Source organism: Microplitis demolitor, chromosome 8 (genome assembly GCF_026212275.2).
Source record: "Microplitis demolitor isolate Queensland-Clemson2020A chromosome 8, iyMicDemo2.1a, whole genome shotgun sequence".
Classification (NCBI taxonomy): Eukaryota; Metazoa; Arthropoda; class Insecta; order Hymenoptera; family Braconidae; genus Microplitis; species Microplitis demolitor.
In genome coordinates, this window is record NC_068552.1 from 7,231,727 (window position 1) to 7,244,525 (window position 12,799).

The 12,799-nt window shown below is 31.8% G+C and overlaps 1 protein-coding gene across 1 annotated transcript; it reads left to right on the top strand.

Annotated features, from left to right (window-relative positions):
* Positions 1-7,009: 7,009 nt before the first annotated feature.
* Positions 7,010-9,907, top strand: LOC106693783 (uncharacterized). The gene has a single exon (XM_014442972.2). It carries the CDS (start codon positions 7,010-7,012, stop codon positions 9,905-9,907), a length of 2,898 nt encoding a protein of 965 aa, XP_014298458.2.
* The last annotated feature ends 2,892 nt before the right edge of the window (positions 9,908-12,799 follow it).

Consider the following 12,799-nt stretch of genomic DNA (forward strand, 5'->3'; position numbering starts at 1 on the left):
ACCCCCAAAAGCTCTAGAGATATTCAGATTGATCCATTGAACCGTTTGTCTGGGCCGATCGCTCGAAATTTTACAAAACAATCAAAGGAACAAGTTTTGTTCCTTAATTTGTGTAATCACTACCAAACTGAAAAAATTAATTTTTTTACATTGTTGCGTTAGTCATTCAGTAAATGTGAGGTAGAGAGAAAAAAAATTTTCTTTCCAAAAAACGATATAAATGAAGAATTTTTTTACTTTTTTTTTTTTTTTGTTTTTCGGAAAAATTTTTTTTTCTCTCTACCTGACATTTACTGAATAACTAATGCGAAAATAAAAAAAAAAATCTAAAAAAAGTTAATTTTTTCAGTTTGGTATTGATTACACAAATTAAGGAACAAAACTTGTTCCTTTAATTGTTTCGTAAAATTTTCAGCAATCGGCCCGGACAAACGGTTGAATCGATCAATCTGAATATTTCTAAGGTTTTCGGGGGTACATTAAGCTGTAAAATTACCTGGCAATATTAACCTTTTCATCAATATTTGCAAAGTAGCGATGAGTTGATTAAAAAAACAGAAAATGGTCATTCTTTGTTGGTTTTACAAATGGATATTAAGAATAAGAAAAAAATTTTTTTTTTTTAATCGAAAATGGAACTTGTAGGGAGTTTATTCGAGTTTTCGAAAATGCCCTTTAAATTACTGTGCGACCATTAGTTGCTGAGATATCGATAATCAAAGACAAAAGGATCCTTTTCATTTTGAAGGCTGATATCGCAGCAGCAAATTGTCGTACAGAGAATCAAAAAAAGTGAATTGTAGCTGAATAAATTTCCTAAACGAGTCATGAATTTATTTTTTCGAAAAAAAGTTTCCCGGCCCCGTAGACCTGAAAAACAAAACTAAAAAATTTTGAAAAATTTTGTCTCAACATTTTTCTTATGATTTCGCAAAAGCTGTGGCTCTGAAAATCATTTGGCTGGAAGATCTTCAAGCTAGAGATTTTAAGCTTCAATCTTCTTTTTTTATTTTTCTGATACGACCATTTTTCAGGAAAACACAGCCTTGCGAAAATCACTAAAAAATTTATAAAATATTTTTGTTCTTTTAATTTTTGGATTAGTGTATCAATGTCGTTTAAATTTAAATTGGAAAAAGAAAACAAAAAATGATTATCCGTTAACTATTCTTACGCTAAAGGGTCACCGGTCCAATTATTGATCCACGTCGATGCTACTTAACTCTGGTTATCGTTGAATTAGAGTCTGATCCTCTATGCTATACACTTGTAATTGAGATAAATTCATGACTTTGCTTAACTCAAATAATCAAATTAATACAGCCTACGTAAATAATGCATCTGATGATGAGCTTGGTTTTGTACATAAATTATAATAGAATTCATTAGATAAATTTAATCAAATCTTTCTATCTATAAACTTCCGAATATCCATATATAAATCGATATTGATCTGTACTTTCAAATTACTGCTAAAATCGTTAAATAATTTTTAAGTAATGAGAATTTAAGCTTGTTTGATAGTTGACAATATAAAAATTTTATAACATTAATATTAAAAGCGTCATATTATGTAATATATAAATATATTGTGACGTTACTTTTCGTATTGGGGTCAAATCAAAGTGAAAGTCACAAACACCAACTGATTTTATTGTATTTACGAGCATGGTAACTTAAGACTTATAATTTAGCTTACAGTACTTAACGACTTTACATACAGATTTTTGATTTAAGTTATAATTTGAGAATTAAATATGGAGTAACGTCTAGCTACAGTTACGGGTTTTGTTAAGAAAAATTATTGCAATGGTAATTGTTTATGGAATATGGTTGAGATCAAAGTTTGGGATAATAATAAAGTTTGAGTTTTGGTTTACAGTTTTGGAATTTTGAGTATGTGGAGAAGTCACTGTTACCGTGGAGCGGGACTTGAATTAGTCACCCGGTATCATCTGATGATAGAACCTAGTGCTATCCCTATGGGACTTCTTGGTAGATTGCAGAGGTCTAGCTGAAATTCTAGCGCTTCAGTATGTAAGGAATCTGATGGATGCAGATTGGGATCAGTTCTGGAGTTTCGGTTTGGCAGGCTTCAACAGTAATTTTGTGACCGTTGCTATTGTGGAAGCTGTCTGGTCATTTTTAATTGTTTTAGTCTAACAGGCCTCAGAGGACAAGCTGTAACCACTTGTACCGCTGAGAAAGTCATAGGTCCCTTAGTTTTAAGTTTTACGATCCCAGTTGAAGTCTGTTCCAGGCGAGCGACTACCGAAGATATCCATACTCTGAATCCGGTTTAGTGAGTACGTATGGCGAGGACTTTAGCCTCCAGTTGCCGATAAAGTAGTAATTGAAGTTGATTATGAGTTTAGAATATAGAGGTCAGTTATTGATTATGATGAGAAGGAGTTCTGGGTTTTGGATTTTGGATGAGAGAAGTTGAAGGGAGTCCTTCGAAGAGTACGGACGTTGGCGTTCGGCTCTAGTCGATTGAAGCTAACAGACGTGTTCAGTAATGGCATTACAGTTTATAGGGCAGCCATAGGGCCAGTCCTGTTGCAATCATAGGAATAGTCTTGAAATCGTGACAAATTTATAATATAAGTGAATTAATAGAGGTGAAAATCAACCCCGATAAGAATATTTTTGATTTATATATGTATATATATATATATCTACATACACATGAGCGAAATACCACTGACTCATCACCAGATCTTCGAAACTATTTGACCGATTCATTTAAAATTTGGCATAGGTACTCCTTTTTCACTGTAGATGAGAGATAAGAAGGGATTTTGCGCAATTCCTAGCCAAAATGGATTTTTCAATAACCATCACGTATGCTACCCCCTCCCCCCAACGTTGCCATGGTAACCGTTGCCATGGTTACCGTTGCCATGGTTACCATTGCCATGGTTACTGTTACTATGGTTATCAAGGTGGTTACCATGGTAACCGTTGTTATAATAACTGTCAAAAAGAATAAATTGTAATAACAAATTTAGTTGTCAATTAAATTCAGAGGAATCATTAGAATAAAAGTAGAAAGATATTAAATACTAATATTCTATAAATCATCTACAGTATTATTTTATATAATGTTAGGCAAATATATTTTGATTTCAAATTTTCTACTAGGTCGATTCAGTCTACACTATTGGTTAGTCAATCATTTTTCTTCTGAAAGTTATAGGTCAAAATTAACCCATAATTGTAAGATTCTAAAATGGTTTAAAAAATTAATATTATAAAAAAAAAATATAAAAACGGTTGGCCTTAAAGGTCATCCCTGCAACTTCCCGTTAATTTTATATTCAAGCGCTCAAAATTGTACTTACTCCGAGCTCAAAAATCTGGTAAAAGTTTAATATAACATTATTTCTTAAATTCTAAAACCAAAATACCTTTGAATGAATTAACCGATTTTTACGCGATTGGTGGCATTCGACGCAGTTTTTCAGGCCTCATAAAGAGTCTTTGAGTTTTAATCGATCGAAGTATGAATTTCGATATAATTCAGAAAAAACGTTTTTTTCTGTTTTTTTTTTCGACAACGATCACTCATAAAAGAATGAATCGATTGTGACCGGGCTAGCGGCGATTGACGTGGTTTCTTGATGTTGAGAGCTGATTAGTTTTTGGAATTGATCAGTAGTCGTTTAAAAGTAATTCTATAAAAACCACATTTAAAAAATTTTTTTTTTTGTAGTATTTTTGAGATTTCTCAAAATATACCGGTTCGAATCGGTATAAATTGTATTTAAAATCTAAGTTTGGTCGAGCCCTTTCGGATGGCACCAACCGAGATCAAATCAGTCGAGCCGTTCAAAAGTTATAAGAGGTTTACATACGGCCACACACACACACACACACACACACACACACACACACACACACACACACACACACACACACACACACACACACACACACACATACACACACACACATACACACACACACACACACACACACACACACACACACACACACACACACACACACACACATACATACACACATACATAAAGTTATACGGACATCACTGCGGAAACATTCGGGGAGACTTCCTAGGACCTCAAAACATCAACATCCGTTTAAAACTCGATTTTCTAAAAAAGGAGTAAAATTAATAACTTCCCGATTTTTCAGCGGGATGTTATAAATGTTGTGTGAAGTACGCGATTAACTTTGAATTGAAGACTTGAACATAAAACGATAATAAAACTATTAGAGATCGGAAAGAGTATATCAAATAATAATAATTATTCAATTTTATTTATTTCAAACACACTTTCTATAAGTTAATGAATCTTAAATTATTAATAATCATAAAATGATTTTTGACGCAATTTATTGTAAATAATTCATTTGTGATTACTAATAATCATTAGTAATCGAAAATGAATTATAACTATAATGATATTGAAGTTGGCTTTAGATAAATGAATTATATCATGATATGCTTGAGAGAATAAATGAATAAATGTCAAAAATAAATCGCTGTCACGATATTTACAAAGAAAAATTTTAAAAATTAAAAAAATTTTGGTATTTATACGTATTCGACGCTAATTTAAATAATTAAGATATCCATTCTTTATTATGGTTACTTCAATTGAGTATATGTCAATTATATTTTATTTATTGTTCTTAATTCAAGTAAGTCTTCATGAAAATTTTTTTATCATTTTTTCTAAAGTTTCCAGTTGGTAAGTGTTTATTTAAATTTATCAAAAAATTTTTCATTACTTTACTAATTCTGATTTTATCAATTTAGATGAAAATTTAAATTTTACATTTAATGCGATAATAGTTTTTAATTACGAACTTCTGTTAATTTTCAGTTCAGTAAATTTAATTTTTTTTAAAGTATATTTTGAAATAAACATAGTATTTTATTATCGATAAATATTTAAAGTATAATTGAAAAAATTATTTAATATATATTCATCATAATGGATGTAGAATATATTTTGATAGATGGAATACTTACTCCTTTTAATGTTATAAAAATTAATGGTGATGGAGCATGTTTATTTTCTTCTTTATCTTTACTGGTTTAGGGTAATGTATTAATGGCTAATAAAATGAGAAATATTATTGTTTCTCATGTCATTAACAACTGGGATAGATTTGAATCTTATACTGTTATGTCATCTGGCGAGAATTATGATTCAGTAGGTTTATACTTTACCGAAATGTCTAAACGAAACACATATGGATCTATTTGTGAAATTATGGCAGCCGCAGAGATATTTTCATATCGGTTTGAAGTGTATCAAGGTGATTGCATTATAGCTTCCGTTGGTGAAGCAATTCGAGGTGTAAAAAGGTTACGTTCTACGGGGCATGATAATAATGGTCACTACGATGTTTATCTTTCGGTGCTTGCATCAAAAATTACACGTAATAACTATATAAGTGGGGGCAGTGTAAAACAAAATGGAGAAAATGTGTCATTTTCGGTGCCTAAAAATCAAGAAAATGTGTCAATGAGTTTTTTATAGTATAAATTAATTCCTAACGTTGCTTCATCGTGTTTAAATTTAAATAGTGATAATTATGATAAACAAAGTGATGAAAATGTATCATTTTTAGTGCCTCAAACTCAAGAAAATATATTAGCGGAAGTTTTACTACCTCAATTAATTCCTAACGTTGAATTACAAAGTTCAAGTGAATCAGTTATTAATGATGTGAATCCCCTTCAATCAAATGGGAGAAAAAAAAGGAGGAAAAGAGTCAACTATACAATTAGAAAGAGACAATTGCGACAAGCCACTTTAAATTACACTCATCGTAATCCTGATGTACATAGAAAGGCGACAAAAAAATACGCTTCTAATAACCCTCATGTTAATCGTGCAGCTACAACTAAGTACAACGAGAAACGATTACAAATTAAATTAATGTCTTGGACTTTGAAAGCTTTATCTGGCCTTAGTTACGAACCGAGTATTGACTATCAAAATGATAAAATTGTAAATCTTGGGCATCGATTACCCTGTTCTTGGTGTCGTGCTTTGAAATGGAAGGATGAGGCTGAAGGAATGTGCTGTAGTGGTGGTAAAGTTCAGCTCCCTACTCTTCAACGCTACCCAGAGCCTTTACATTGTCTTTTAACTCATCAGCACCCAATCTCAGAACATTTTCTTTCTTCTCTTCGAAAGTATAGTGGGTGCTATCAAATGACGTCTTTTGGATCAAAAGAGGTAAAGGAGGGTAGTTTTATGCCAACATTTAAAGTGCAGGGACAAGTCTACCATAGGATAGGAAGCCTTATGGTAGAAAATAATCAACAACCATCATTTCTCCAAATATACTTTGTTGGTGATGATAATCGTGAAAGAGAAATTCGTTGTGGGATCTGTCGTAGTATTAAGCCAGAGTTAATTCACCAACTTCAAAATTTGCTTCATGAACACCATCAATACATTAAAGATTTTAAGGTTGCTATTGAATCAGTTCCTAAGAATCAGAAAGAGTTTCAGGTTATAATTAATGCTGATAAAAAGCCTCCGGGTGAACATCGAGGTCGTTTCAATGCTCAAATGGCTAAAGAAGTAGCAGTTATCGTCGTTGGACAAAATTTTGAAAAGAGAGATAGCATCCTGAACAGCAGAGACGATAAGTTAAAGCGAATCAGTGAAATCCATCGCGCGTATGATACTTTACAATATCCTCTGATGTTCTGTCGTGGAGAAGATGGCTATCACATTAATATTCCTAAGCGTGATGAAAAAACTAAGCGTCCTCTAAATAAGACCGTGTCAGCTTCTGAGTTTTACAGTTATAGAGTAATGGAGCGTAATGGAGAAGAAAATCATTTACTTTTATTTCGCACTCTATTAAATCAATTTTTGGTTGATATGTATGCGAAAATTGAAACTGAACGATTTAATTGGATTCGTAACCATCAAACAAACTTACGAAGTGAAGAATACGTTCACCTTAAAGACGCTTTAACGAAAACCGACGTCAGATAACAGAAATAGGTAAAATGGTTATGCTGCCATCTTCTTTTACTGGTGGGCCACGATACATGCATGAACGAACTCAAGATGATATGACTTATGTACGTCATTTCGGACGTCCAGACTTATTTATTACGTTCACTTGCAATCCAAAATGGAAAGAAATTGAAGAGCTTTTAGTTCAAGGCCAAAAATCTCACGATAGACATGACTTAATAGTAAGAATTTTTCACGTGAAAATTAAGCATATGATGAATCTTCTGACAAAAGGTTGCATTTTTGGCAAAACGAAGTGTCATATGTATACTGTGGAATGGCAGAAACGTGGACTTCCTCACATTCATATCCTTCTGTGGTTAGAAGAAAAGCTGAGACCAGAATCTATTGATAAGGTAATTAGTGCTGAACTGCCTAATCAAGATCAAGATCAAGAACTATATGAAATAATAAAAACAAATATGATTCACGGTCCATGTGGTTCTTTTAATAGAAATTCTCCCTGTATGGTGGATGGTTCATGCACGAAAAAATATCCAAAACATTTTATGAAGGAAACCCAAACAGGAGAAGATGGATATCCTAAATATCGTCGGCGATCTCCTGAAGATGGTGGAGTAACAACAATAATAAATGAAATTAATATAGACAATCGATGGGTGGTACCGTATAACCCTGTCCTGTGTCGTACATTCAAAGCTCATATAAATGTTGAAGTTTGCAACTCAGTGAAATCAATTAAATATATTTGTGAGTATATAAATAAGGGATCTGATCAAGCAGCATTCACTGTTGGAGATCTTGATGAAGTGACAAAGTATGAAGCAGGACGATACATTAGCACTTCTGAGGCAGTTTGGCGAATACTGAGTTTTCCTATCTACGAGAGATTCCCTCCAGTTATGCATCTTGCTGTACATTTAAAAAATGGTCAACGAGTTTTTTTTAATGAAAATCATATACTCAATCAGATCAACAATTCCAAAACAACACTTACGGCTTTTTTTGAACTCTGTAAAGTGGACAATTTTGCGAAAAAATTATTATACTGTGAAGTTCCAGCTTATTATGTCTGGAGAAAACACCAGTTTCACAGAAGAAAACAAGGAAAAATTGTGCCAGGTTATTTAGGTATAAAAAAAGATCATGTTTTAGGCAGAGTGTATACTGTCCATCCTACCAATACTGAATGTTATTACCTCCGTCTTCTTTTGCATGAAGTTCGCGGTCCAGAGTCATTTACGGCTTTAAGAACTATAAAAGATGTAATCTATCCTACATTTCAAGAAGCTTGCAGAGTAATGGGATTGCTCGAAGACGATGCTCATGGGGATCAAACTTTAGCAGAAGTCTCAATTTCTGATTCATCTTACAAAATACGTGAATTGTTTGCTGTTATGTTAGTTTTTTGCCAAGTTGGAGATCCGATTAAATTATGGGATAAATATCGAGATAATTTCACGGACGATATTAAAAGACGAATGAGTAGGAATCGCGAAAACTCTGACTTAGATGTTGATATTGTTTACAATCAATGTTTGATTAATCTTGAAGATATGGTCATTGCTATGTCAGGTAAGACTCTTTTACAATTTGGTCTCACTTCACCATCTCGAGAACAAGAATATGGTATTATTAATCAACAATATTTAAATGAATTAGCTTATGACACTGATAAGTTAACCGAAGAAGTGATAAAAAGTGTTCCGATACTGAATAAAGAACAGAAAGAAGCATATGAATCTATATTGAATAGTGTCGTTTCTGATTCTGGACGATTGTTTTTCCTTGATGCTCCTGGTGGAACGGGAAAAACATTCTTGATTAATTTGTTGCTTGCGAAAATTAGAAGTGAAAAAAGTATTGCTATTGCTGTTGCTTCTTCAGGAATTGCGGCTACTTTAATTGACGGAGGCAAAACAGCTCACTCGACATTTAAATTACCTCTTGAAATGAATCATTCTGATAATATTCTATGCAATATTTCTAAGCAGAGTTATATGGCTCACGTTATCAGAGAAGCAAAACTGATAGTATGGGATGAATGCACTATGGCTCACAAAAATGCTATTGAAGCTCTCAACAGAACTCTTAAGGATATAAGAAATAGTGACCGAATAATGGGTGGAATAACTGTTGTTTTAGCTGGTGACTTCAGACAAACTTTACCTGTTGTACCACGAGGTACACGTGCAGATGAAGTCAAAGCCTGTCTCAAATCCTCAGTTTTATGGCCTCATGTTAACGTACTGTCTTTGAAAATTAATATGCGCGTTCATATACAACATGATTTGAGAGCAGAAGAATTTTCAAAGGTACTCATTGATATAGGGAATGGACAAATTTCAGAAGTTGACGGACGAATAAGTATTCCGGATAACCTAGGTGATATTGGTGATGATTTAACTACATTAACTGATAAAATATACCCAGATATCAATAAAATTGGAGTTAATTGCTCTTCATGGCTAAAAGAAAGAGCTATTCTGACTCCAACGAATGATTCAGCGAATAGCATTAACAACTATCTTATAGAAAAGCTATCAACTAATCAAATGAAGTATAAATCTATTGATACAGTCGTAGAAGTTGATGATGCTGTCCATTATCCTGTCGAGTTCTTACATACACTCAATCCACCCGGAATACCATCTCGTATTCTCAATCTTAAAATTGGAGCACCAATAATGTTACTGCGCAATTTGAATCCTCCAAAACTATGTAACGGTACCAGACTACAAGTGAAAAATTTACATAAAAATATTATTGAAGCTACAATTTTAACGGGTAAACATGAAGGAGAAATCGTATTTATTCCAAGAATTCTTTTGGTTCCATCTGACTACCATTTCAACTTCAAACGTCTACAATTTCCTGTTAGGGTTTGCTATGCTATGACTATCAATAAAGCGCGGGGCAGAGTTTAAAATTAGCTGGTGTAGATTTGAGACATGATTGTTTTTCTCATGGTCAGTTTTACGTGGCATGCTCAAGAGTCAGTTCACCGGACAACTTGATTATTCTTCAACCAGAAAAAAAGACGAAAAACATTGTTTACAAGGAAGTTTTAAGTTTGTAACTGTATAAAACTGTTAATTTTATTCATTGATAAGTATTGAGTGATTGTTATATTTTTGTTCATTATGAGAAAAAAATTTTTGTAAAAAGTTAAAACTTAATTTTTTTTTGTTGTGTATGCCTCCTGGGGATCCCGCAACGTTAAATAACGGGGACGCATTCCAATACACAGTACCTTATGGGTGATGTGGAAATCTGTGAATGACAAATGCATTGACTGGTACTATTTTTCCTGACTAAAAATTTTAAAAATTCACTTCATTTATCGATAAGAAAATATACATTTTGTATTTAATATAAGAAATAAAGATTAAAATTAATAGTGTGCCCAGCGAAGCGGGCGGGTGGCTGCTGGTATTAACATAAAGAGGTTCCGCATTGCACTTTTCTATTTTCCATAAAAATAACATGGAAAAAATTGTTTTTTGCATGTTCTGATTTGTATAACTAGCTAATGCATCATAGAAAAAATCGACAAGCGTGTTTTTGTAGGAAATCGAATGCTCTACAAAAAAAGTCTCTTATCATTTTTTGATAAATCCCTTTGTTCGAAAGTTATTTGAGGTTGAAGTTGAATTCATATTAAATTTTGAGATCTTTTTAGTTTTCCGGCAAAACTATCAGACTTATTACAAAATATCATAAAAAATATTTTTTAGACATTTTAATTTCCTACAAATTATTACTCATAAAGTTTTTTTGAATTCCTGATTGTTTTCTAGTTATTTTCATTTTAATCTCAAGTTCTTAAAATCGATGAAAAGATTATTTTTTTTATGAGCTTGAGATTAAAATGGAAATAACTAGAACACAATGCGGAATTCGAAAAAACTTTGTAAGTAATGATTTGTAGAAAATAAAAATGTCTCTAAAAAAGGTCCTACAATATTTTCTGATAAGTCTGATAGTTTTGGCGGAAAAGTAAAAAGATCTCAAAATTAAATATCAATTTAACTTCAACCTCGAATAACTTTTGAACTAATTGATTTATCAAAAAATTATAGGCGACGTTTTTTGTAGAGCATTCAATTTCCTACAAAACTATGCCTGTTGATTCTTTCTATGACGTATCGTTAGCTAGTTATACAAATCAGAACATGCAAAAAAAAATTTGTCCATGTGATTCTTATGGAAAATTGAAAAGTGCAATGCGGAACCTCTTAATGTTAAAATTAAGAGCTCTGATTTTAACAGGCGTCTTGTTATGTCTAAATGAAACTTTTAAACCCGTTTGAGAGAAGAAAAAAAAATTTGTTATTTTTTGAATCACCCTAATATATATACATACATTTATATACAAATATATATATATATATATATATATATATATATATATATATATATATATATATATATATTTATATATATTAGACTGTTTCACATTAGGGGACTAATTTTATTTTTTTGATGAACTTTGAAAAATCGAAAGGGTGTCTTGAAATATGGTGACAGTTCAAATTTGAGCTGTTAATATTGATATGTAGAGGTGGCTATTCATAATTTTCGATTATTCATTTAGTTACATGGTAAAACATACATAACTTCGGAAAAAATCAAAATACAAGAAATCTCTCTACAGTTTTGTAGCAAATTTATTGTTACTGATCTACAAAAAAGGTCCTTTATGATTTTTGCATAAATTCAAGTATTTACAAGATATCCGACGTCAAAGTTTGATAAAATTCAAAGAACTTGTTTTTGCTCGTTCTGAATTTGATACCATGTCAACTAATGTGAATTTAGCAATTCTCAATACAGTTTTCTATAGGAAATTAAATGCTCTACAAGAAAAGTCTCCTATCATTTTCCGATAAATCCATCCGTTAAAAAGTTATTAGAGCTTGAAGTCAAGTTAGAGTAAATTTTGAGATCTTTTTAATTTTCCGGCAAAACAATCGGACTAATTATAAAATGTCATAGAATCTCTTTTATAGACAATTTTATTTTCTACAAATTATCTTCGATAAATTTTTTTGAAATTTTGAATTCTCTTTTAGTTATTTCCGTTTTGATGCCGAGCTCTTAAAATCGATCAGAACATTATTTTTTTAGGAGCTCGGTATAAAAATGGTAATAACTGAAAGAAAATGCAGAATTTCGAAAAAATTTATTTGAGATAATTTGTAGGAAATGAAATTGTCTATAAAAAAGATCTCGTGACATTTTATGATTAGTTCGATAGTTTAGCCGAAAAATTTAAAAGATCTCAAAATTTATTCTAACTCGACTTTAAGCTCCAATAACTTTTTAACAAACGGATTTATCAAAAAATTATGAGACTTTTTTTGTAGAGCATTCAATTTTCCACAATTAACTGTATTGAGTAATGCTGAATTCTCATTAGTTGACATGGTATAAAATTCAGAACGAGCAAAAACAAGTTTTTTGAATTTTATCAAACTTTGACGTCGGATATCTTGTGAATGCTTGAATTCATGCATAAATCATAACCTTTTTTGTAGATCAGTAAATTTGCTACAAAATCTTAGATAAGAGATTTTTTGAAACTTGATTTTTTCGGATATTATGTATGTTTTACCATGTTACTAAATGAAAAATCGAAAATTATCAATAGCCACCTCTAAATATCAATATTAAGAACGGTTTTCAGATAACTTTGTCTCAGCTTTTCTCTGAAATAAAAGCTCTAAACGCAAAAAAAAGACACAGACTCGATGCTTTACTCTATGAACTAGCGAAGTGCACTTCAATTTTTTGAGAACTTTCATTTGTTTACGAGA